The following is a 27,230-nucleotide window of genomic DNA, read 5'->3' on the forward strand; positions in this document are numbered from 1 at the left end:
TGGGCTTTAATCATTGATTTTTGCTTTGTTAATTTGGCAGTATTGAACGTGGGTAACTGTAGCATTCTGATCCGACAAATATGTGGAAAAAAGCACACTGAAAATCCATCAGAAGATAAGTGAATGTTTCAAAGTAACATGGGTGTGCATAGTTAGTCAGATTCTGAACTGAAAGTACTGAAGTGCGGACTGACAGCGGTGATCTCTTCCTTTACTGTTCATTGGCTTACACTATTCATTTTAATAGAGACCCCCAGATAGGAAGAAGTAATTTACCCATTAGAACTCCCATATGTGGTAAATTTTCTTTTTAAGCTTACAGACTGCTTTATGATAGGCTAAATGTGAAAGAATAGAAAGAAACAAACAACAGTAGATGAAATAATAGGGTTTAATAGTTTTTGCATATGAAATAGCTGGCTGAAAAATCATGTATACTTAAAAAAAAGCTTTTAGATCAACAGCTAATGTCTCAACTCAAATACAAGGGTCTGATCTCAAGGCAGGGCAGAACATCTGCTCCTTTCAATTCTATCAATTTAGCTAGAAGTGAAGCCAAGGATTTCAGTGGGATGAAGGTGATTCTGTAGCTTCTGCTCTCTAACCCAACAACATGAAGTGCAGCCTTTAGTCTGAAGCTTGGGCAGAAGCTTAAATATACATTTGTCCAGGTTTATTCTGGATTTTGACCATCTTAAGGTTACCAGCTTGTTCTAAAAGGGAAAGAGTCATTGTCAGACTATTAGTTTATCTTGCAACTGGGTAGAGACATCAGCTAATCTGGGGAAGTTTTGTGTCTGGATTTGTTTTAGAAGCTATAGAGTTTTGTAGGCTTAGCCCCGTACTGGATGTGCCACTGTGCTTGTAGAAGGTTGGGATCTAAACCCATACTTTTTCCTTTGTCTTTTACATTGCCATTTTTGTATTTTTACTTTTTTTCCTTTTCACTTCTCCTTTCCAGAGGCGAGACAACTCAATGGACAGGTCACTGTGGCAATGAGGCTGCTACAAACGGGCACTGTGACTCTGCTGCTCTCAGCTACTGTCAAAGGCTACGCTGTGTGCAAATCTGACTGCACAATAGGAATCCACAGGAACCCTAGGTGGACAGAAAGGTACCCTGGTTAAATTCTAACTGAGATTTATAAACTGATTTTGTAAACTGGTTTTCTTTTAGAAGGCATTTTTTTACAATAAGATCACAGTTTTGAATTTGCAGTAATAACATCACAAAAGATGGAATTGTGGTCAACAGGTCCGAGGAGGGGGAAGAACACTGATAGAAGGCTCCTCGAGTGCATAGTTTGGGTTAACAGTAACTGACAGAGAAAAATGACTTTTTAAGACATAGGTTTTGAGATCACCTCATGGGAAAAGATGATATCAAAATCCATGGAAATCATGCCTAGATTAGTTTAGAAACTTGAATGTATTACCAGAAAATCCTCTCAGGATTCCACTTACCCTTTTTCTACTAAGCCTCCTATCAGTATATTCCCTAATAGAAAGAAGTCTTCTAGATATTTGTTAGCACAACTTTCTAATTAGGCTTATTGATAATTAATCTGGATAAATCCATGTGCAGAAACTTCTCATTATCATTCTTCTAAAGGATGATATAGGACCTTCAAGAGATGTTTATTTACAGACATCTTCCATTTCATAGTTTCTGCTATGTGCATGCCATGGTGAGATTGTGGGTATAGTTCAGTTAAATTTCCAAATCAGACTACACTTCAGAGAAATTAGTGCTTGGTATCCACTGCTTAATCTTGATGATTGCCTTTTGTACGTGAAAATGTTGATGTGACTGTAATAAATGTCCTGACATAAATATTTTCATTTACAATAGCACACTTTTTATCATTCCTGGGTCTTTTTGTTTTGTTTTGTTGTTTATTTGTTTGATTTGGGCTTTTTTTGTTACTTCCTGTTCTTGTTCAGCTCTACAAACACACTGCTAAGTGGTGGGAGGAATAACATATAGCTTGCAGTCTATCATCTGCATTCCCTTTGCATTAGGTGTAACACTGGCATGAAAATCAGAGCCCCTGCTCCAATTTTTCCAGCTGTCTCTGTCTCCCTGTGATCTTTTAGTACAAATTTTCTGGCAAGTCTTTGAATATGCAAGCTTATATCCCTTTCTTGAGCATACATACACATGTCGCTATCTCAAAACATGGGTACAACTGAACAGAATCATTAATGGGTTTTTTTTTCAGTAATTTGAGTGTTTACTGATGTAGGGAAACCCTCAAAACATACAGTATCTTCTTCCTTTGTCCTCGTGCTCTCAGATTTCTGTGTAAGTTTGTTTTGTTTTCATTCAAAATGTATGAATAAAGCAATATCAGGATCTTTTCACTGCCATCTTCAGGTCTTATTTATAGAGTACTATTACAGCTTCAGGAATTGTTAACTTTTAGGCAATAAATGTCATCTTACTTCTGAGGTTACATTTGTTTTATTTTCCTTAGCAATATTATTGCTTTAAAACTGTAATATGTTTTCTATTTTGGTCTTTTTCTATTGCCCCAAGGGACTTGAGCTATAACTAGGATTTGCATTGGCCACGCTGCTGTTCTTATTCTGCACATGGTTACGGGTAGACAGGCGAGAGTGCCAGGGCCAAACATGGTATTCTATTGGAAGAGCTTGTGCCAAGATTTGGGCTTGAACAGTTTGGAGGAGACATGATGTCACTGTCTCCGTAAAGTGAATTTGGACAGGAATGTTGTATTGTATTTTGGGCATGTGTTTAAAAATATAACAATTAAAATAATACCTTGTATGTTTCCTTAATTTTTGTATTTACTCGCTGGTTTCACAGTCCTCGCCCTACATTTCTCATGTCCTAGTAGTATTTCTGTTTCATTATTTTTCAAGCAGAGTTTGATGACACTGATTTAGCAGGTTCTCACAGTTCACTGCTTCAGTTTTCATCAAATTATACTTCTAGTTATACTAGACACTTTCATCATCAATTTCCATATGCCTCAAAGACATGCAGGGACCAGTTTGCCAACACTGAACTCAAATGCTAGACAATAACTGGAATACAGGATTTTTTTTCCTAGGGTGTCTGAAACAAAGAGTGTAGAATCCCTCAGTTCTTAGCAAGTGTTTGCAGCCTGGATGCACTAAAAATCTAGACAATAGCTGCTACGGAATATTGATTTTAAAACATCAAAACAAGGGATAAAAATTAACATTAACCAGAGATTATACCGTAAGACCGTATCCATTTCTTTCCAGAACCTTATCTTACATTAGAGAGCACTGTATTCGAATTCAAGCTTTGCTCTTTCACCACAGAATGGGAGGATTCATAAGCACTCTGAGCTGTATTTTCTGTACAACAGAGTTTGATAATTATGATAGTTAACACATAATAAAGATTTTGTCTTCAGGCTCTAGGTTTACAAGTACCTTCAGCTCAGCCGTGTTCCTGGGGATATTCAAAGTGACAAGACTCCTGAGAATGACTGCGAAAGTCTTTTCCTTTCTTTAGGGAGTCTTGTTCTTAGCTTCATGCTCAAATTGGAAAAATCTCCATGTTGGAACACCTGACCCTTTTAAAGTGCTCATCCTACAATTCCCTACAATTTTCTATAAAGGGACCACACTCCTGACCCAAAGGTCATTTGTAGTCCATAAACTGGAACTAGATGTAGATGTGCTGGAGACCATGGTTCTTAACGTCTGTCAAAAGCGTGAAGTTAATTATGCAAGGCATGACGTGAAGCTCTATTTGTTTGGATGTAAAGAGGTTAATTCTGAGTAACTGTTGACAACAGTCATTATCATCAGATGAATTTGCCATTATAAATCTGTAGTCTTCAAAAAAATCTTCAAGATAGCATAGGAGTAATATTCTCTCTTCTGCACCACCATGTAAATTGCTTTACTTGCACTGTGAGCTCAGATCTATTTCAGTTCTGCAATTTGTTTTCCATGTGGAATTTTGACTGATGTTGAGAATTTCATACATAACTTTCAGTGCAATAGGGACTTTCTCTCAGGAATAGAGAGAATTTTTCTCTGTCTGCAGGAATTTCAGTTCGTGGAGTCTGTCATTTGCAGAATGCACTCAGTGTGATATAAACCCACTTCACTGGATCTTCGCTCTAAAATCAGAAGGACATGGGTAGAGGGAGAGTGTAGACAGGAAGCTGTCTGGCGTCACTGTGACTTCTCAAAACTCATGGGGGCACAGTTCATCTTACAACCAGGAGCAGAAATGCAGTATGGACAGAGTCTGCCACAGGATGAGATAATCTATGTGATGAAGAGGGAAGGGAGTTGTTGAATAAGTTAAAGGTCAAGGAGAAGAGAGGTTTGTAATACTCTTTACTGTAGTACCAAATGCCTGTTTCCTGACAGACCTTCAAGTTTTTGGAGTTATTTGGTACAATGAGCTTTTGAGTGCCTGAACTGCCGCTGAATTAAACGGCTGGTTTTCTCAGGCATTGGCTTTCACTCAATGCACTGTAGACCACTTAAGTGATAAAATGATCACTTGAGGAAAAAGACATCCACCTTCTCCTAAACAGGTAAATTGATATGCAATAAATAGGATGTTTGAACACCTGACATTACTCCCACAGTTGCGTATTCCCTGCCACAGCTCATTGACCAGAAGGTGACCACCAAAAACCTTTCCTTGTATGGTGCCCTGAACCTTCGGTATCTGGGAGTTCCTGCAGTAATGTCTCTGCAGTAACTGCTGCGCATCAAACAATACTTGCATCTTTATGGACATACAAAACTGAAGTTACTGCCTGCTCTATTATGAAGGAATAAATCACCCATACATCCTTCTTAATTTTCAAAAAGAAGGTTTGGTGGTGTCGTGGTTTAACCCCAGCCAGCAACTAAGCACCACACAGCCACTCACTCACTCCCCCCCCCCCACCCAGTGGGATGGGGGAGAAAATCAGGAAAAGAAGTAAAACTCCTGGGTTGAGATAAGAACGGTTTAATAGAACAGAAAAGAAGAAACTAATAATGATAATGATAACACTAATGAAATGACAACAGTAGTAATAAAAGGATTGGAACGTACAAATGATGCGCAGGGCAATTGCTCACCACCCGCCGACCGACACCCAGCCAGTCCCCGAGTGGCGAATCCCTGCCCCCCACTTCCCAGTTCCTAAACTAGATGGGACGTCCCATGGTATGGAATACACTGTTGGCCAGTTTGGGTCAGGTGCCCTGGCTGGGCATGAGAAGCTGAAAAATCCTTGACTGTAGTCTAAACACTACTGAGCAACAACTGAAAACATCAGTGTTATCAACATTCTTCACATACTGAACTCAAAACATAGCACTGTACCAGCTACTAGGAAGACAGTTAACTACATCCCAGCTGAAACCAGGACAGGTAGAATGTTCAAAACAAACAAACAAAATTAATAGGAGTGGTTTCTTCTCTAGGTACCTTGGCTAGCAGTTACACTGGGAGTTTTCAGAAGGGCAAATGATTCACCCACAGCTTTTTTTCATCATTTTTTATTTCTGCAGAGGGTGAGTAGGAAAGTTCCAATCAAACATTTAATTTAATTTAATTTAATTTAATAGGGGCAAGGCAGCAGACAACCATTATCCTGTGACAATGTTCTGGTCCATCGAATATAAAAAGAATGCCCAGAAGACAACTAGTGATATTTCCTTCAGTAGTCTTAACTGATGGTCTATCAGCATAATAGTGATGTGCTCCTCTCTGTCTGCAGATTCTGACAGAAGGCTCACTTCCCTTTGAGAGTTGTCCTTTTTCTCTAAAGGCTGGTGCATTTATATGGAGAGGCCATGGATTCTTCCTGAAGATGTAGTGTTTGCTGGAGTGTTGAACAGGTTAGTGTATGGGCCCATGTGTGTGACAGAAATAGATAATTTGTAATGGTAGAGATTACAAAAATCAAAAGCCAAGAGGCTTTTTTTTTTTTTAGGATTTTTTTTAGGATTTAATTAGCTGCTAGTTCCAGTCTGTGATTTTCCTAAGGGAAAGAAGCTCTAAGAGCTAAAAAACCAGTTTGTATCTTCAAAATTGGAATCCTGGTTTTTTTTCTGTTTGTTTGTTTGTCTGTTCTTTGTATCTAATACCATGTTCTTCTGTTGTTTTCATGTTGTTGGCCAGCATGCACACCAAATGCTCTGTGACTTACAGGCTACAAATGGAGGAAGAGAGCAATGGAGAAGTCTTAATCTATGCAACTATATTCTGCAAATTTGGAATGTAGTATCTGCTCAGTGGGGCATGAAGCCTAAACTAATGCAGTTTTCTCCTGTTGTCTTCTGTTCCACAGTTACTGAAGAATTTCTGCTTTAATGAGGGGAACAAGCCTGTTAAGATTTGGCAGAATCGCAGTGGTCTATATTTAAATATGGTGAGTCCAGTGACTTCCAGTGTCGATTGCTACCAGTGGTTGTCCACTGGATCAAACTCTACATTCTTAAAATGTTAACAAATCAAAATATGTGTTGTCTAGTGCTGTACCAGCATGCCTCAGTCTCTGCAGGCTTAAACTGAATTCTCTCTGCAATACAAATGAGAACCCTTGATGCTCTGGTCTTAAAATGGCTAAACATCCATGAAATAACATGTGTTCAAACAAAACAACCAACCCCTTCTGATACTGTGTCCAAACTAAAAGATAGTGTGAAACACTGGCCTAACTTTTCTGAAACTGTAGCATACCCTGTGCTGGTCTTGGACCTGCACTACAGGCTGTGGCAGTCTCTATTATGCCAGCATAAGCATCCCAGAGTCTGTGCTGTGATCTAGTCTGGGGAAGTGATATGCCTTAAAACCCTTTTTGCCTTTTTGGAAGGAAGCTTTCTTTAAAACTGAGTTTTTTCTTGTATGGTTTGTATCCCTGAAGCATGGGAGCAGAAGTAAGTGGCAGGGTCGTGGGGCAGTTGTGGAAACACCCTTGAAATAACATTGTTGATCATTTTATACAGTGAGACCTGGCCTTGTAATCAGGTCTTCCTTCCTTTGGTCAGACGATGGAATATTCTTGAGCTTACTGTGAGACTACTCTCAAAAAGCAACATGCAACAAACTGTGGAGCACAGTAATGCACCGCATGAGGTAGTACGTCCTGACCAGGTAAGGTCTGTATCAGGACAGTACTGTAACCACAGACCAATGTCACGGTATACACTTTGAAAGGTTTTTAGGGTTTTTTATTTAATTCCTTTCTGTGTAAAAGGTGACTCAAAAAGTCTTATTATTTAAGGAATGAGTTCTCAGAGGTGGACTTTAAATGATACTTTCTTGTATTCCTTCACAGATACTTAGGGAAGATTTTTCTCAAAGTGAGAAAGAACAAAGTGAGATGGGTGCCCATGGTTTACTCTGGACTACCCTATGTGTGTCTCAAAAGTTGTTAGCTCTGTCTTGTGCTTGGCAGAAACTGGAGACAGTGGTACCTATGGAGTGTGTTAGAGATGACACAATAGACTTTGAAGAATCTGTATGCTTTTTGTGATACTGTAGTGTTTTATAATTTTTAACATGCATCTGCTGCATCTGTACCTTTCATGATACTTTGGATTTGTAAAAGTGAAAACCAAAATCCAGCGCAATCTCTAAACGTGACTAAGATTTCGTGTATAACATACACCTTTAACGTTACGAATAGGAAGTATTAAACAAAAGCTGCTTGTTCACTGCTTGTTTTGAATTTCACCTGACTAGAAAAATCAGTCCTGTGACAGTCACAATAAGTTTTCAAATTTCTCTCTGAGACCCTCTTGTTAAGTGTGTATTAATAAATACACATTCCAGCCAAAATAAAGATGTTTTCTTTTTCTGTACTTACAGACTTGCATTTTGATGCTGCTCTTGTGAATTAGAAAAAGAAGGCAACGAAATACAACCCTTTGCCTCAGAAAACCCTTTAATTAATTTAAGAAAAATCCTTTTTTCTTCTTTTAGCAACTCCAGGGCCAGCAGGTTTCTAAAGCGGGTACATCTTTGGAAAGCATACTGTTCTCTGGGAAACAGAAAACAAGTAGTTCGTAAAAAGGAAGAGTTTTGTTATGTGCTCTTGACAGAAAGCGTTTCAGAGTTTGTCAAGTCATGTATTAAAAACAGTGCTCCCGATGACTGTATTACAGCTTGGTGTTGTTGCTGAACATTTAGTATTGCGAAAAAGATGTGACCTTAGAATCGGGTCCCACTCTGGATTCATGTGAGCAAAACCCAAGTACCACTAACTTTCAGGCCACATACCTTGCTTTATATAAGGACTAGTGAATTAGGTAAATGCTTATTTCAGTACTACGACTAGGGGTAATGTCTGATTTGTCTCTCACCATACAAGGTGTGAGAGAGAAGGTCTTTAGGCTTTCCAATTCCCAGTCCAGTCACCTTACCCAGGCTTCTACCCTGTTTCTCCCTCTGTGCTAGAAGCTCATTCCTGTAGTGCTGGGAGGTCTAGATGTATAAGGACACAAATACAGGAAAAGTCCTGCTGCTGCAACTGCAGAGAAGGGATGCAGCAGGTTCAGGATCAAACCTGCTCCTCCTCACCTCCCCCTGCTTCCCCCATGTTTTTATATTTAAGCTGGCAGGGGTACCAATGAAGCTATCCTGTTCTCTTTGTGTCCCCAGTTGCTCATCTCGCTCCCTGCCTTGTTCCAGCAGAAGCATTTGTGCAGTTATGAAGTGGATTGGATGAGGCGCCTGACCCACATCAAAACAGGCTGCTGGGGCTAACTGGATTGGTTTCCCAGGTGGGGTTCCCTGTTCTCACATGAGGGCTAGCACAGGGACGAAAGTGGGGTAAGTGGGCTGAATGCTGGATTGCTTATTTTACAGCTGTCAGATTAAGTCAGCTAAAAATATTTGTGGAACTATGGCCTCGGACTCCATTCCAGGCAAAGATTCCCTGGAAATGTTGCTTTGATTTGTTGAGGAGGACGACTCATCTGTGGGCCATTTTGTCTGAAACAGGAATTCTCCTTTGGTGGTTCGCAGTGCTTTACTCCTGTTAAAAGGAAAAATGACAATAGTAAAAAAATCAGACATAAAGGTCTAATATGGAATTTGGAAAAAAACTCACGCCGTTTAGCCTTTTTTCAGGTTGATTTTTCTTAATTTGCTGTGCTTCTAAACAGGACAATCCATCCTAGTGGATTTCTGTTTGGCAATACTGGGGACCCTTTTCATTGTTTTCAACAACAAAGAAAAACCTGCCTAGTTGCCATGCATATCGGAAGGTTGGCCGGTGTCAAAATTACTTATTTTTATGTAGGACACTACTTACTCTTAGAGGCCTGTTAGAAGCTTCTATTTTCTGTCGCCTCGATTATTCCAAATTATTTGGAATTTTTTGCTTTTCTTCTCTTTTTTTTTTTTTTCTCCCCATTGTAAATGTATGACTGCGGAAGTCCCCCCTTCCGTTTGCTGCCTGGAAAGTAAAAGAACAAACCCCTCTAATCTTTACTTTGTTACTGTCGTGGCTGTTGACACAATTGCTGCGGTTTCGGGAAAAAACCAAACCAAAACAAAAGACTAACAGTAACCTCCCTGATTCTACCTCTGCATAGAAAAGCCCCAGTTACCCTAAGACAATGTTCAGCCTCAAAGGCTAAAGATGTTTTTTTTTCTGCTTGCTGAGGTTAGCTTATCCACCGAAGGAGCAGAGCACTGCATTAATACCTAATGATGAAAGGTGCGGAAGATGTGAAAACCTGTGTTCGAGGATTTTTTTTTTTAAATTGTTGATATTTATTTCTTTTATTATTTATTTAGGCAGAGGGAGAGCCGAGCAGCGATGCCTGCTGCCGGGCCGGCTGTCTGTAAGGGGTGCGAGCCGGGCGCCTGCCGCGGCCTCCCGGGCGCTGCCCCGCAGCGGCGGCGGCGGCGAGGGGGGGTCCCGGCGGTCTCCGGGCACAGCCCTCCCCGCTCCCCCGGGGCTGTGGCAGCCGGTACCCCCCCCCCCCCTTGACCCCGGCTGGGCGGCAGAGCCGCTGCTCCCTGCCGGCCTCTCCTGCCGGCTCGGCGGGGGGGGGGGGGGGAGGCTGTGCCGCACTTGGGAAATGCAGCAGCGATTCCTCCCTCCCTCCCTCCCTGCCCGGGGGGGTGAAGTGCGAGGCAGCGGGAGGAGCTGTGCGTGTGTGTGTGTGTGCGTGTGCGAGCAGCGCTCCGTGGCCGCCGTGTTTCCTGGTGCCTGCTCCCTGACCCCAGTGGCAGTCCCGCTCACTGCACCGCGCCCGCCCTCGCCGCCGCCGCCCCGCAGCCGGACCCGGACCCGGACCCAGACGCGGACCCGGACCCGGACCCGGACCCAGGCCGCCGCCGGGCACCGCCGCGGGGTCGGGCGCAGGCTCTGCCCCGGCCGCGCCCCCGCAGCCCCATGGAGCGGCCCCGCTGCCCGCGCTGAAGGCATCCCCCGACCCGCCCGCAGCGGCAGCCGGCGGAGGGAAGGTGAGCAGCCCCGGGTCGGCGTCTGCCTGCCGGGGGGGGGGGCGGGGGGCAGCGGCGCACAAAGCGGCGGGTTAGAGGTGCCGTGTCATGGACGAGAGCAGCGGCGGCGGCGGCGGCGGGGTGGGGGGGGGGCGGCGAGGGGAGGGCGGGCAGGAGCTCCGGCGGCGGCGCCGGGGCCAGCCTTCTGCAAACAATACTAAGGATAAAACTGGCCGCCGGCTCTCCCTCGCCTGCCCGCTGGGTCGGGTCGGGTCGGGTCGGTGCGGCCGCCCTTTCCCCGCAGCCCGAGCGGCTTTTTTTCGGCGGCGCTGAACGAGCCCGCCCTGCCCTCCTCCCCCAGGCCGTGCCCCCGCTGCCCTCCGCCGCCGCCTTGCGCCTCGGCCGGGGTGGATTGGGGAAGCCCGGGGGGGGGGGGTGGTGGTGGTGGCTGCAGCCCTGGAAGTGGCCTTGGGGGGCGGGAGGCGGTGTGGCGGCTCCTGGCTGGGGGTCGGGGCGGGGGGGCGCCGCGGCGGGGCCGGGAGGGTAGGCCGGGGAGCATTGTGCTGGCTGGGGCCAGCGAGGGCGGGCGGGCGGCAGCGGCGAGCAGCCGGCGGGAGGACGGGGGGCTCCGGGGCTCCTGGTGCGGAGGGAGCCGGGGGTTGTGGGTGAGGGGACGGGGATGGGGGAACACGGGGGACGGGGGGACACAGACGCCGCAAAAGTAAGGAGGGTAGAGCGGGTTGCTTTGCCGTTCCCCGGTGGAGTTTCCCCCTTCTGCCTTTCGCCGGCGGGAGAACCCGCTTGGAAACCCTGATCCCGGAGGCCTCAAGCACTTGGAAACCTTCCGGGGGTGGGGGCGAGGGGCGGCGGACGGCGGCGTTGGCACTGCCGGAATAAAAAGCAGCCGGGCATCCCCCCCCAGCCCCGGCTCGCTGTGGAGTTTATTGCATCCCCCCCCCCCCCCCCGAGCATCCTCCCCACCCCCAACCCAAATCATTTCGGTTCGGGGGGGGGGTTTGCGATGTGAACTTTGCGCGCCATGGCACGTAACGCACAAAAATTGCAAGAAATGCCCCCACGGTGGCAAGCCGGGGGGGGGCGGGTAGGGCAGGGGGCGCGGGGCGGGGGCTGCGGCACACGCCGGGACGGGGCCGCGCCGGAGCCATTGGCCACCCAGAGCCATCAATCACCGGGGGGGGGGCGAGCCCGGCGCCCCGCGGGGCCGCGGCCGGGGCGGCCCGTGAGGTGGAGGCGGGGAGCGGCGGGGAGCCCAGGTACCGGGGGGCGGCGGGGGAAGGAGTCGGGGTCCGGGCCCCCCCCCCCCCCCCCCGCCGGTGCCACCGCCTGGGACTCGGCGGGGAGGCTGGAGCCCGGAGTTGGCCGCCAAGTGCAGCGCAGCCTGGCGGGGGGGGGCTGGCGGGGCAGGGGGTGGATAAGCCCCGAGGCGCGGGGTGAGGAAGCCCCGGGGGGTGCGGGGGCGGGCGCCGGTTTTCGGGGGGAGGTTGTTGCGGCGGCAGGTGCCCGCGCTCCGGGTGGGTGTAGCGTGTTTTGTGGCTGTAACAGTGTCGGGATGGTGGATGGATCGACAGAAGGTGTTGACACGGGATTAACCCTTGCCGTCTCCTGCCTTTCGAAATTTTCTTTTGCAACGCGAGAGCAGCCGGAAGGCAAATTTTTGAAATTCAGACGAGGAAGGCGTAAATATTTTATTTGGGGGAAATGCGTTTTCCGCGTGCCTGTGCGCTTGGACATACGTAGAGCTGGTGCGTGTAGCCCGCCGTGAAATGCAACATTAGGCTTTCAAATTACTTATCTGTGCGTATTTTGTGATAGTTTTTTGACGCGGCAGTAGTATACCGGTTTAAAATTAGCTGCGCTTGAGTTTGTGTCAGCCCTTTTATCAAAAAGTGCCGGTTTATACCTGTAAAACCGAGCAGATGTATACAATAGCACATCTCCTGTCTCACTGTCGGTACAAATCCACGCTGGGAAAGGTTTGTTGCTCCCAGGATAACAGCTATATGTGGGAAAACCCCAAATCTTCATGTAGTTTTTTAATATAGTCATTCTTGCTTAAAACTGCTACATAAGGTGTGGAAGATACCGCACATTGTTTTACTTGACAGATGTGAAAAATAATGCAACTTTTATTCTTTTGTACTCGTCTCCTGTATGCAATCTTCAAAGAGTGATTGCAGTTGGAGGAAGGAGAATGGTAGTGATTCAAAGTAGACTTTTTAATTTATTTTTTTTTTCTTGGGCCCCAAATAAATTTGTTTTTAAAGTTCTGAAGTGTTCAGCTTCTTTTTGATATTTTCTTCAGAGAAGTTCACAGTAAAGAAGGTAATAATTAGATACTTCTGGTAGGCGAGCTGAAGTACTCTATGGCGCACTAAATGGAAATTAGAGAATTGACACAGAAGCCAGCTTCAAATGTTACTGTTTTTCCAGTCCGGCATTTGTTGTTGAATTTCATTTTAAAAGAGTGCTTTGTTGGGCTTTGTCTTAATTTAAGTATAGAGATTTATTTTTAAGATTAAAGATTGGAACAATGGGAAGCAATTGCAGCTTATATACTTACGATCTTACTGCAAGTCAACTTTAAAGTATTTAATACAGCTATTCAAGTATCCTCTTATCATTTGTTTTATGCCAGTTAGTTGTAATTTCTTTCTGTAACGTGGATTGTTATAAACCTTGTAAAAAATGCTTATTATCTTTGTGTATAATTCACTCTCATGAACAAATGGGATTTTTTTTCCATGAGTGAACTATAATACGAAATTTAATGTTCTGACCTTTCTTATGCTAGATTACTGAAAATAGTGTGATTTAGCTTTTCTGAAAGCCCAAGCATATTTTTGTTGTTGGTTTAACGTGTTGTTTTATATTGTAGCTTTTAATTGCGAAAAAATAACATTAGACATGTAATTTTCACACTACTTAATTTATGCAGGCGTTAAAGTTCTTGCTGTGTAAAAGAAAAACTTAGGTTTTTTTTTTTCTGGGAGCTTTGATGGCTAGCATTCTTGTTAATGACAGTCATTTCTCTAACAGGAAGATGTTTTCATTTGTATTTACTTTTCAGTGCAGGGCAATTATGCTGCTCTGTGTTGCACACTCTTCGTAGTTTCTATCTCAAAAGAATTACAGTACTTGGAACAGGACTGCAATTTGAAGCAGGTGTTGTGTTTTACTGTTATGCAAAATAACACTAAAATATAATTGTAAGGGAAATTAAGGAAACAGCTGCAAACTTGGTGTGGCAACCACTACATTATGGTTCGTGAGCAGTTGTTGCACGCATCTTACATCATGTCTAACGCAGTAAAGATTTGGTTTAGTAAAGCTCACCTTGCTGATTTTTACTCCTGAAACTATTGCGTTTATTCTTATGAGAGGGGATTAGTGCAAAGACCAGACCATAATCTTAGTTACAGAGATGTGCTGTCTCACTAGTGACTCAGTTTTTAAATGGGAACTTTATGGTTTAGTTTCTTCATCTTCCCCCCTCCCCCCCCCCCAATGCTAAAGAAGATGAAGGATAGAACCCAATTACTGGAATGAAGGTTGCAGAATGTCTTAACCCAACTAACATATGGAAGCCTACATAGGCCTGAGGTTGTAAAATAGTAAAATAAATGGCCTATAGCAGGCCATCTGCCATTTGCAGGGCATTTTTATCGTGCTTCATGCCAAAGTGGAAATTAGTCTTTGTATTAAAAATATATTTTGAATACAAATCAAAGATTCCAAATGTTTAACGTTACACATGGCAAACACATTTCTATCTGGGAGCGAAGAGAAGTCCAGGAATATCACACTGGAAAAATATTGCTTGGTTTGATGCTCAGGGCTCAAGTCATTCTCGTCGCTTTCCAATCTCTTTGTCTTCCCAGTAAGCACTGGTGTACTTTTGTAAATTACACCAGATACGAAAAATCCACTGTTGCGTATGGCAGCTAAAGGTAGTGGGGGGGTGTGATCAGCTGATGCAAAGTGTCATGATTTCATGTCAGTCCTTGCAGCTAGGGTAGCGTGCTCCAGCTGAGGATCTACCTCGTAAACAGGGCTTTTACAGAGTTGCTCATCTTGAAAATATTCTTCGAACATCAGCTGATCAATTTTCACAGATTCCCTCTGAAAGGAAGGCAGCTGAGGTATCCTCAGTTTATTGATTGAAGAAATTGAAGCTCAGATTCTGTGCAGGGAACTCAACAGAGAGCAGGTTTGCGAAGTTTCTGGCTGTTGGACCTGCACTCATATTATAGAATGCTTCCAGTCTTAACGCAAAATGTGTTTAAGAGCACTTTGAAGAAGTGAAAGATGGGGATGCGTAGAGAGGGAAGAGCATATTTCTTTCATCTTACGTAGAAATATTTATACTAAAATCTCACTTAAATCTGTCAGATAAATCATTACTGTCTGGTGATGAATCCAAACCAGTTTCATTGCTAGTGCACTGTAACACGGATATTTTGTTAACGTTGTCTAGATACTAGCCTTTCTCTGGACAAATAAATACTTTGATTCAAGGGTATTTGGGTGTACCTTTTGCTGTGCCATTTTAAAATTTTCTGCTTTGCATCAGCTTCTCCTGAGTCTCTCAGATGTAACTTATTTTGTAAAGCTAAAACAGGGCCTTGAAAACAAGCGTGCGCATTTGTGGAAAGCCATCTGTCCTTCAGGAAACTGGGTCCACTTGTTAATTTTCATGGTTGCAATTAGCACAAGATGTTACTTCAAATAAAGAATAGTAAAGTAAATGCGGAGTATTTAACTGGAGCTTTCAACACAGATTTTTTTTTTTTTTTTTTCCTGAAGATGAAGCCTTACTTTAAGCATTCATCCTTCAGATGTATTTAATGATGATGGAGTGAAATGATGAGGTAATTAAAAAAAAATGGGAATAGTAATGCTTTGAGAGTTAGGTGATGGGTACATCAAAAATATAGAAAAAGATCTTTGAATGGAAATCAGGAGAGGATAGAGTAATACGTCTGCGTATGTTTACATCTCCTTTGAGTTTATAGCAGTGTGCGCTGTCTTTCTCTCCTGGCAGAGGTCCACGGAGTTGATGAGGAGCTGCTGGGAGTCGGGAGCTGCCTGGAACACGATGCCCTACCCCGCTCCTGGCCTTGGGAAGTTGTGAGCTGCTCATGTCCATAAGGAGGAAGGATGGCTCATGGAATTCCTTCACAAGGCAAAGTTACCATAACGGTGGATGAATACAGCTCCAACCCAACGCAGGCGTTTACACACTACAACATCAATCAGAGCAGGTTCCAGCCTCCGCATGTGCATATGTGAGTATTCCCGACACTGCCTTTGTGTGTGCGTGTGTGTGCGTCTGCGTGTGCCTTGAAAGTGAGAACTGCTGCTGAAGGAGTGGGTTGAAAGCTGGAAAAATTGGTTAGTCACATTAGCTAATAGGCAAAACGGTTATCGAATTTCTTCCGTGGGGTGTCTGAGAAACACTGCTCCATCATCTCCTGGAGATGGCTCTTTCCGCCTGAGGCGCGGTGCCACCGACTTCGAGAAACTTGCCACGGCGGTGAGTAATAGGGTACATTTTCTGAAACTTGTCACTTTACTGATCTCACTTTAACTCGCCTGAGGGACCCGTTGCTTTAAAATTTAAGCTCCCTTCCCCCAGCCCTTCCACTCAGCTGCGAAATAGGCCTAATTGGGACTAATTGTCCCCCCTGATCACTGAATCTTTTGTCCTCCTGGTTGCGAGTGGAACGTGTGCCGCATGCTGCATTCCACTCGCAACCCGCAGCACAAAGGAGTCGGGGGCTGCCCGGTAGTTCCTCCCAAGAAATACAAATACCGCGTTAAAACGACGTCCCTGGCCCGAGCTTAAACCACCAAAAAGCATGGGAAGTGGGGAGCTGAAGGCTTCTTACCTCACCTTGTTATTCCTGGGTATTGTATGACAGGCAGGATCGTTCTGCTGCACAGCACCTAGCACAATGGTTTGTGTTAAGAGCTAAGTACCAGTTTTAACTCTGAATTTCCTTTCCATTGTTTAGTTAGGGTTGATCTTTATCTGTCGGTTATTTCTGTGAAGGTTCTTTTTCTTTTAACATTAATAGACTGAAAAGCACGTGAAACTAAAACAAAGACGACATCTCTTGACCTCCTGCGTGCCATTGTTAGTCAGGATTTTGAACGATGTCACACTATTGAATTTGATAAGGATTTTGCATAATAAGGGGGGAAAAGTTGTATGGTACTTCATTGCATTTTTGTTATGTAGAAGCCTGCCGGAAGAGTCACAATGTAGGAGTTCAGCACCTTCTAATAGGATTTCTTGTCCTTACAATCTTCCTAAAGCCAACTTCAGGAAGGATGCTGAAGAGCGTCTGTCGTGCATGTGACTTTTCAAGGTGGAAAAAGTTTTCATTAATTACATTTGATTTATTACTACAACGATGATGTAACTCTTTTAGAAATATTTCCATTTCTCGATTCACTTTTCAGACCTTTCGTCAGCAAATTTCTGTTGCATGTTTTGCACTCCAGACTGCACTTCTGACTGGCATTAAGTACAAATTCTATGTAGAGAATGAATTCGGAACAAACAAAAGAAATGCAGAAAGCAGTTTTAAAGAACCCCTTCTAACTGACGTTGATTTCAGTGGGAGCTGATTTTAGGACTAAGTGTGGTGTTCAACATTGTAAAAATTGCCCATGCTTTGTTTCAACACTCCAAAACATTTATACAGCTACTTTTCTAATAATTTGTGTATCTCTTGAACGATAATTGACTTGACAGATGTCTTAAAAGATATTTTACTTGTTTGGAGAAATTGTAATTGAAATAAATACTGAAACTATGAAGTACAGTATGATGACAGTATTTTAAAGAATTTTTAACTGAAATACTGCAGCTTTCTTAAAACCAGTAATTTAGTTTCAAGGAAGGGTGTGGCATACTAAAAGGCAGATCAAAATTTAGAAAAATTAGGAAGGGCGTTAATCTCGGATTTACAACGGAAGCAAAGAAAATTTGCAGTGCAGGAGGTGAGTTCAGGTGTTGGTCTGGATAGCAAATGATGAGTTTTAGAAAACCTGTTGAGGAAAAACTGACAGGATCCTACCAGGTGTCTAGAGTTGTGGGTAGAAGAAAGCAAGGAAGTGAAGATATGACTATGGCTGTGGGTTGTGTGGTGGTAAGAACAGCAGAGTTATTTCTGGGGAGGAGAGACTAGATTGCGTGGTAGCTTCAGAAGGGGTCCTTATTTGTCTTCCCAGTGTTTTGTAATGGAAGCATGCATATTTCTGAAAGGAGTTGTCATCAAGCGAGAAACCTGAACAAATAAATTGGTAAAATCAGTATTAACAAAGAAACCATGATCTTTTTATCCTGTTGTATCTTTGCTAGGGCCACATTGCTGCAGCTGCCAGGATTGTTTGATGTGATTTGGTTTTACATTCTGCTTTTATTTTTTGCTATCTTAAAGTAAAGCATCCATATTTTTTTTTTCTAAGAGGGAGTTCGAGGAGGTTTTATTCTTCTCTAGTGAAAAATTTATTTAAAGAATCATTGGAAGATGAGAAATGAGTAAAGCAACACGGGACCTGAGCGTTATGACATGTATGTGAATAGCAGGGCAATACATTGTTACAGGGCCCTGCTGCATACCATAAATCAGTAGCTGGGTGCAGCTTAAGGACAATGTTCTTTTCGAAAGGAAATAGTTTTTTAAAAAGCAGTTTCTTCATAGATATGTGTCTTCATGTGCAAAGGTGAGGACTGGATTCTTGGTGTACACCAAGCTATTCTAGTATCCTTTGGGCCCAACTCTCATCTCACACAGAGTAAATGGAGAGTCTGTGGAATATCACCGGCGTAAACCTGGTGGTTAAGGCACTACTGGCGTTGCTCTGCCTGTTCTGTGGGACACGTGTCCTGCGCTTTTTCTTTGGCTTTCATTTTGTGCCTTTCACATGGCAGTGTCATGTAGTTTGATCAGCAGGGATATAGTTCTCTTTTATCATCTTTATATGTATTTTTACACCAGCGCTGCTTGGTGAATCTGTTTAAGTGTACCGTCAGGTAAATAACAGTGAATTAAAGCTCCCTTTGCTTGGGCTGGCTGTGACAGCAGTTTTGTCAGTTACTTAAGCTCTGGTCTAAGTTTGTCCAGTCTTTGTATTTCTCTACTAATGAATGTTTGAACATGTGTTCTAAAGACAATTTTTACTGTACGATTATTTTGGGTAAAGCGTTATAATGTTAAATATTTGTCATCTTGAAGCAATGCTCCCACCTACAGGTTTCACTTATTTTCTGAAGATGTTATAAAATGTTTGTATTTGAATGCTTTCTACAAGTAGTGTTTACTTTCAGTTAGTTTTAATTAACTACATCACTTTTGTTTGCTGCTTTAAAGGGCAGCTGCAAAATAATAACAATTATGAAGTGCCTGCCTTTGCTTCTTAATGATTATTATTCTTTGGAAAGTCTTCGTACTTTCCCGTTTTTTGTCAGGAATTGTGACTTCAAAGAGGTAGATGCTTCTTGCTCTTTCGGTGTAGTGCTGCCAAGTATTATAAAGTTTGGAAAAAAAAAAAAAAGCTCGCAAGCCTGTTTAGACCCTTGAGATGTTCTGTACAAGGCTATCGTCAGTGGTGCCAACAATACCAGTGAGCAGCGGAGTAGGATGCAGCCTGGGGACAGGATGGGCACCCGCAGGAGGAGCTGGCAGCCTGGGGTGCAGGTATGCTTTAAGCTGTAGAAGGCTTTATCCTGCGAAACCATGGCCTCAAAGTAGAGAGGATAGAGAAAATTTCCACTATTGTAAGCAAACAGTAGGAAAAAAGTAAAAATGACTGAACTTAAAGGATAATTGAATTCATCAGGTATATTTGTCGTTTGCTTAGGGTGATTTTTTTTTTTTTTTTTTTGGCAAGACCTTTTTTGGGTTTGTGGCTGGTGGGTTTTTTCCCCTTTTAACTCGGCAGCTTTACAGCAGCCAACACAGTGGGTCTTCAAACTATTTTAATTTAACAGGAATTACTAAGGCTCAGTTTTGTGGAACCTTCCCATCTCACCTGTTTTTTTTCCTCAGTCCAGTGGAAAGGAGCTGAGAAGAAAGTGGGACAAATTTGAATGGAAAATTGTTCACTTAAGTTTTAACCAGAGGGAAAAATCTTCCTGTTTTGAGTACAACACACCATTTACTTTCACAGGGGAAAAAAACGGGGGAGAGTGTAATAAACTTTGTGTATCTGTCATGGAAAAAGCCTTTTTGACAGGCCCAGCTGGTAAGAGTGAGGGAGTTTTGTGGAGATAAACTAGCTGTAGCCCAAGCTGCTGCAGGCTGAGCCTTTTAGAGGAGTTCATTAGCTTTCCTCCGGTCTCACCAGAATGGCTTGGTGGCTTGTTTTTAGGATGCTTGGAGTACACATTAAGACTCTGGTATGGTTTAAATTCAGTAGTAGGGGAGTAAGAAAGACAGAGGTTTCTGTGCCAGAGCAAAAGTCTTCTAAATGAGTTTATGCATACCTGGAGATACATTCAACAATCTGTAACTATATAATTTTACTGCCTTTTCTGTACTGGAGTAATTCCCCATGTGAGTATTCTTATTTTAAAACAAAGAGTATAAACAGCGTTTTATATTATTAGGACTATATATGTATAGTTGAATAAAGTATTTAAATGTATGAGTGTGTGTAAATGTGTATATATAATAATAATAGTAATATAAAAATATAGCTGTAGAATCATGGAAGAAAAAACTTTCAACTGTGACGAAGCCTTAAATTGTTAAAACCCAGAGCTCTTATTAGACTACTAACCTTGAGAAATAGGATCTTGCATATTTTTTTTTCTTGGGGAAACCATCCTGCATTTAATGGGTTTTATAAACTCCCACTGAGATTAGTGGGAAATCATGCATTTGATTTGTAATACTCTCAACTTTTGTTTCATATAACGTGTGTGATATTTAGGGGGAGGGAGAAAAAGTTGGCATTAGTAGAATATGGACTCATTTGACATTTACAGAATAGTGGAGTTCGTGCATGTAATAATATCGATTGAGAGAATACAGAGATTCAGTCTTAAGCTAGTTAGCTATACCTAGTGTGACTGGGCAGGCTATTTCAGCTGATACTGGTGTGACAGAGGATCACAGTTTTGGTGGAAATTGTTGCTCTGTCCATTAATAACACTTTTTACAAAAGCATACATAGCTTGTGACCACCTGAGTTCCTTTTCTCTACTTATTTTTCTAAATAAATTGAAAAAAACAGTACTGCCTGAAACAATCAAGTCACATTTAAGCTTTAATTGTGAAAACATGAGTATATTGAACGAGTGTAGTTAGAGCTTGAGCCTTACTTTTGGACACAGGGAATTTTACTGGGGTCGTGCCTCACAATCGGTCAGCTTACCTTTGTGCAGTTTTATTCTCCTTTCCCTCTCTGGTCCCTCAATGGCTTGGGCGACTACTGAAACACAGCAGCTTACAACCTGGTGCCTTACGTAAAACAAACGTGTTTTTCTGAAGCCAACAGCAGCAGCCCTTCAACAGCTGCCCCGAAGCAGCTGAGCTCTCCCTGCAGCGGTGTGGGGATTCCAGCAGAAAGGCGGGGAGGACGACAGCTGTAGGTGAGAACCCTTACAGCTGTCCCAAAATAAATAGTCCCCACTCAAGAAGAGGGCCATTAACTGATTGCGTTTTCTGATTCTCCTGCCATAGAACGATGGAAGCTGAGTTGCAAAGATGCTAATTTTAATCGTCATAAAGAAAACTCTTTTTACTGGAGTGTGTGCATATGTGTATGTCTGTGTGAGTTAAGATCTCTACTGATCTTAATGATTTTCCATTATTTAAAGTTACTTATTTTGCCCAAATCTAAGCATAATATAAGTTCTAAATTTGAATTTTACATGTAAAGTGAGAACAAAAAACTTTTTCATGAGGGTACACTTAATATTTAAGGCCTTTTGAGATGCTGGACTGGAGCTTGCTGAAAGCGAAGTGTTCATACAGTGGTGATATAAGGCTCAGGGATTGCAGTTTTGTAATTAAAACTCAAATTTAGGCCCCTTGTATTGTGTTTATGCTGTTCAGTCATAATATGCTAAACTCTCTTGAAAAATTGATTACGTTTCTCACCTCCCTTTTTGTCATTGTAAAAGGGAATAATACCAACCTACCTTTAAAAAAATGTTGGAAAATCTCTGGAAGGCCGATGCTGTAAAAGTGCCATTATTATAAATGTAGGACAGGTTTAAAATAATTTTTTTGTCACCATTACCCTGTTAGTTACTATATTTCCACATTGCCCTGTCCTAAGATGGAAGCCAGGTCTGGTTTAAATTGGTGATAAAACCTTTACCTCTAGTGCTACTGGAAACAGGCTGCTAGAGCAGTCTCCATGCCTATCAAAATCAATCAGTCCCCTCCGTATGAGCTATCGGGCTTGTGCAATTACCACCGGTTGTCTGGATGTAAAAGCGGTGCCTGTGGGTTACCTGCAGGGCTGGAAGGGGAGAAGTTCTTGATACGCGGACTTCAGCGCTGAGCCTGCCGCATCCCAGCTGCTCGTTCCTGCCCCCATGCCGCACAGATTGCCACCTCCCCGGTAGCGTTGGCAGAGCCTTTTGCGAGGCTGCTGGATAGATCATACCACTGAAATGGTCCAGGTTAAAACGGCCATTCGGTGCTGTGGTGGTGGTTTTGTGTTTGTTTGCTTGGTTTTTTTTCAGTTAGCTACTTTCAGCGATCTTGTTTCAGTAACTGAGTACTGTAGGTGGAAGTTTTCATTACATGAGCTGATTCTACGTTATAGTATTACCCATGTAGTTCATTTAGTGGTCAGTCATACTGAGTGACAGTTGACGTACAGTTTCATATCTATGTACAATATACAGTGTGTTCTCACCCTGTGGGAGGTGTGTGATGGGATCTGACCAGGAGTGCTTTCGGCAGCAGTGGTCCCTACCGCGGTACCTTGTACTAGAGGGAGACTGCTCACCGAGGGAGTTCTTCTTTTCTCTGAAGTAGTTGGGCAAAAAAAGGTCAACATACAGTACAGTCAGGATGTTGTACCGCCACTGGAAGTTTGTAGTTTCTTTTCTTAAAATATCAGGGCAGTAGGGATATTGTTGTGGGAAGCAGCAGATTCTTGCTTTTGTGTAATGCTTGAAGGGTGAGAGTGACATCTGTCCTGTGAAACCACTTCTAGAGCATAGATTGCCAAACAGGGAGTTAATACCTCACTAAATTTGCAGGCCCCACAGTGGGGGAATCCTGTTGTAGAGTTTTTGGCTCATGGTTTTCTCCTAGTGGCAGAATGAGGCTGGTCCTCCCTGCCAGCAGTGATGAGAGAGCATGTTCCCTGTGACGGATGGCTATTCCAAGCCCAAGGAAAGTGCTGCACCTACCTGGCGCACATCTTGTTATTTTATTTTGCAAATCTTTGTTTGAATATCTCGTTGAACAAATAAGCAAAAGGAAAGCCCTGTAAACAATTCGGATTTAGAGGTCTGTGTTAAATTACTATATGCAGCTTACTTAAGTTTGATGCAGCGCTCTTTCAGAAGTACTGAAGTGTTGGTGATGAATGTCGATTTTGTACTGAATGTTGCACGGTAACTTTTTGAGTTTACATTTCCAATCCTGAGCTAGCAGAGGTGGCTTAATTTCCGCAACGGTTGCCTGGCATGGGTATCTATGGAAAAATTTAGAAATGGAGGGCCAGCCTGTCTCCTTCCCAAGAGCATCTGATGAGTTTCGTTTTGAGTTCCGTAAGATGTCGTGGCATAACTTGAGGAAATAAACGTGCTTAGGTGTAGTAGAAATACAGTGAGGCAGGGGGTTTTATTTAAAACGTGCATCTCTTACAGCAAGCTACGAAGTTACTTCTTTGAAGATACAGTAAGTTTGGCGGAGGGGTCGGTTACTTGCATGGCCCCAAGTGATGAATGGTAGCAGAGAAGGTGGAGTGCCAGTGTTGGGCAGTAAGTCCCCTCCGTTTTGCATGGTAAAAACATTCACCTCTTAATTCATGCCAGGTTTTCCAAGTCCCTAGAAAGGATTCCATCAAGTTGTGAGTTTTGGTCCTTGAAGCAATGGCTTCTTGTTTCCAGTGGTTTGAATAGTATTTGGCATATGGAGTTGTAGTTTCATGAACTTCATTGTGATTTTTTTCTGCTTGCGGAAGGCCTGATACTGGCTTTCTGATCTTTTCTGTAATGTGTACGTGCAGAGCAGTGCAAAATAGAGGAAGGAGGTAAGCGTGTCTGCATATATACCTGCACGTATTTCATAGAAGATACTTCAGAAGATATAAAGAGTTTGTTGTTTGATGGGATTTGGAAATTCAGGTCTTGCCTATTTACTTTCAGTTTTGATGTGGGCTGTTAAGATTGCAATTTTTAGGTCTTATATTGCAGAGGGCAAGTTTTGTGATACTCTGTGTGGTTGTTCATATTATGAGGAAGCTGTGGCCAAAACGTGTGTGTTTAAAACACTGAAGTCAAACCAGTTCTATCCTGTAGTAAATGTGACGAGACTTCATTTAATGATTTTTATTTTGATGCCTTCTTCAAACAAAAAGACAGCCTATGATAGTCTTGTACCTAGTAACATGTACAGTAAACATGCCCAGAGCAGTATCGAGTGGTTAGAGCAGCAAACTGCAAGTCTGGATTCCAAACAATAAACTTTAGGTACCTGGAGTTGCAGTCATTTTATTTATTTCCTGAAGAGTTGACCATAAAGCTTGGTCTTAACCTCCATAAACCTGGAGATTTCTCCTGGCACATCAGCTGTATGTGTCCTGCAGCATCTGCTGCATGAAGGTTGGCTGAAACAAAATGCTGGTGGATGAGCATTGGTGTTGCATGCTGCTGCTGAAGCTTTCAGGGTAGGGGCAGAGAGGATGGCTAGAGAGCAAGTCAGCACGTAATCCCCAAATACAGTTGTCCTCTTCATAACTGATGGGTCAAGCCCATGTTACTTCTTTCTCTTGTCTTGAGGATCAGAATGCCATCAACAGAGTTCACCTGTGTACTCTTCACTGACAGGGAAGTGCTTGCCTCTATTTTTATATGCTCTATTTTATAATGGGCATATTTTCTAAATTTAAATCATTATGTTGAGGGGAGAGACAAATAAGAAAATCCCAATTCTCTCCTCTTTTTACCAAAAGATTATTTAAATGATTGTGCCGTGTGGTGTCTTGTGATTTTTTTTTTTTTTTTTTTTTTTTTTTTTGTCACAGGTTGTGGATTTCATATTCCCAGACCCTCTCTTCCTTGCATGCTGCTTGACATGAGGGCTACAGAGATTCCACTGCATGTTGACAAGGAAAAAACAGTACTGGAGGCTTCCTCGCTGCAGAGTCCCCACTTACTGTACTGGGCATTAACTTACATCCAGCACATTAGACTTAAAAGCACACAGCCATTAAATGTAGCAGTCCCTTCCCAGGAGGGCAGCAGATGGAGAGAGAATGGGGGAGGGAAGGAGAAAGGAGTATGATAGAGGGACTTCATCTGATGTATTTGTAAGCCAGCAAACTTGCTATTTACCACGTTTACAATTTCTCTGGTATAAGGAATTGAGTGTAGTGACTGGGAGCATCAGGGTCAGCACATTACTTCTAAATGTTTAGCTATTGTATCAGTTTATGGGAAGGAAAAGGTGCTAGTCCAGTATGTCTTCCCTCATGCTCCTTTTATATAGGGAGCACAAAGAAAAGTCATTACTTTTTAATTACTCTAGGCTTCTTTGTTTCTTAAAGCACATTCACTTTTGACCAGCAGTGAGAATTACCAAAGGGTTATTTTCTTTCCTGTGAATGGTAAAGTAGTAGTTTTGGGGAAAATAATTGTTCATAATTAAAATTTCATGTGGTCCAGCATATTTAATAAATAGGAGCCTTGTCCTATACTTGTTAAATGCAGTGATCAGTGACAGTCTTAGTGCTTCCAGTGGGACAGGACTAGTCACTTAGAGATGCCAGAGTAAGTGACTCCCTCAATTTTAAGCTATCATTCTTTCAGGGGCTTCTTTTCTTTGGTTGCTAACAAGGTACATATAAGATTATGGTAATTAACAGATATTAAAGAAGAGGGAAACTTCATCTTTGTGGTTTGTTTATATTGTAAATTTCAAGTCAGCCAGGCATTCACTTTTCCTCCTGCTGGAAAGGAGTGAATAAATTAAAACTAAATAAATAGATAATTATTCATAAAAAAATCATCTAGAACTCAGGTGTAATCTTTTAAATTACTTGAAAAGTTTTAAAATAAACTGCTTTCATTTTGATTATATCTCTTGACATTAGTTTGATTTTCCATTGCCTTTTGTTTGTTAAACAGTGATGTTTGCAGCTTTGAAAGGAAGGCATGTCTACAAGAAGAACAAATTTTGTCCTGCTATCATTATTATTCTATTTGAAAGCTTCCACTTAGGACACCCTCTCTGGGTTACTGAGGGAGAGTTATGACTCATATTGCAACTTCTTAGATATTTTGGAGGGTATTTTAATTGTTTGCACGAAGTTCTTAAGACAGTTTTTCTGGTAGAAATGTTGTGAGTATAATGAGGATGCACAGATCAAATACTGTAATACGAGTTTCAGAGAATTAAAATGATGATGACAGTCCTCTAGGGGTGGTATATGATTCCCCCCCCCCCTCCCCCCCGTGACCTTTGGTGGTGTTCTGCTTGGCTACTTTGCATTGCTGCTTTGTGAGAGTGCTGCTGCGTTAATGGAAGGATCACACATACTGTTCCTTTCAGAACCTGATAGATCATCTTGGCAGCAAAATGAAGACCTTTAACTCTTGGAGTTTTCATCATTTGTTGTTAGTTATCTATTACCATAAAATCTGTGCCTTCAGGAAAACAGGTTGTTTTTAAAATGTATGTAAGTAGAGTAGAGCCTTCATTTTCTCTGAGCCAGAGGAGAAAGGAAATCCCTGGTATTGGTTTCAAGGAATTTTAAATGATCTCTGTATAGGGGGATTTTGTTTTGTTTTCAGGCTTATTCATTTTAGATATCATTAATACAGAGCTTATTTTCCTGAAAAGAATCCTTGCATTCAGTCTGGATTGTCAAGAAGGACATTAATTTAAGCTGAAAATTAACTTTGGATCACCTGGCTTCCTTGATTATCTGTTCACACCATCGTTTAATAACTGTGATATGCAGGAGTCACTATTTTCAGTCAGTATTTCTCTTAGAAGGTTTTAAGACATCATTTTACAGAAAGAGAAAGACCTTTTATGAATCATTTTATTCAGTGCAGAGTTAAAAGGTGTAAACTGAAACACATAGAGTCAGGAAGTTGGTAGAGTTTTTTTTTTAATTAATTAGTTAAAATTAAATGGGGCTATATAGAAGATTTGGTACAAGAAGTGGCAGTTTTCTGGATATCTCTTTATAAAGAGGCAATGCAGTTTCTTTAGGGTCCAGACACTTGTCCAATAAAATGCAAGAGGAATGTACTGGAGGTGACTAATAAGGAATAAATGGAAGATGAGAAATGGATAAATGCTCTCAAACACCCAGAAGTAACTAGAGATAAGATGTTGGCCTAAAGTATAGTTCTTAGCACACCTTGTACCTGCAGCTGTATTTCATTTGTTACGATTTTACTGTCTGCATATGTGTTTAAAGGCAATCTTGCTCTAGCATGAAGTGTGGCAGTAATATATGGCACATTATAGCGGCAGCAGTAGTATCACAGTCTGTCTTTCAGGTTTGTATGTGTTTTATTATTTTCCTAACAAAAGCTTTTTTGGATTTTGAGCTTCCAGACTTACGCCTTGTA

The 27,230-nt window shown here is 42.4% G+C and overlaps 1 protein-coding gene and 1 long non-coding RNA gene across 4 annotated transcripts in view; both read left to right on the forward strand.

Annotated features, from left to right (window-relative positions):
- The first annotated feature begins 788 nt into the window (after window positions 1–788).
- LOC138689299 (uncharacterized) lies at window positions 789–8,174 on the forward strand. 2 transcript variants are annotated; one of them, XR_011328186.1, is made up of 5 exons: window positions 789–1,115; window positions 5,440–5,529; window positions 5,736–5,856; window positions 6,309–6,389; window positions 6,967–8,174. It is a non-coding gene; the product is annotated as an uncharacterized lncRNA (long non-coding RNA). The 2 variants fall into 2 exon arrangements; XR_011328187.1 differs by having other exon boundaries at window positions 7,009–8,174.
- A 1,884-nt stretch (window positions 8,175–10,058) lies between these two features.
- MPPED2 (metallophosphoesterase domain containing 2) overlaps window positions 10,059–27,230 on the forward strand; it is a 110,048-nt gene continuing 92,876 nt past the window's right edge. The window contains exons 1-2 of one of the 2 annotated variants that reach the window (XM_069804014.1): window positions 10,059–10,441; window positions 15,483–15,726. In XM_069804014.1, coding sequence (XP_069660115.1) covers window positions 15,599–15,726 — 128 coding nt within the window. In that variant the 5' untranslated portion in view covers window positions 10,059–10,441; window positions 15,483–15,598. Of the gene's footprint in view, window positions 10,442–11,625; window positions 11,695–15,482; window positions 15,727–27,230 lie in introns of those variants that run through there. The other variant, XM_069804015.1, reaches the window with a different exon arrangement.

The sequence above is a fragment of the Haliaeetus albicilla genome, chromosome 16 (assembly GCF_947461875.1).
Source record: "Haliaeetus albicilla chromosome 16, bHalAlb1.1, whole genome shotgun sequence".
NCBI classification, from domain to species: Eukaryota; Metazoa; Chordata; class Aves; order Accipitriformes; family Accipitridae; genus Haliaeetus; species Haliaeetus albicilla.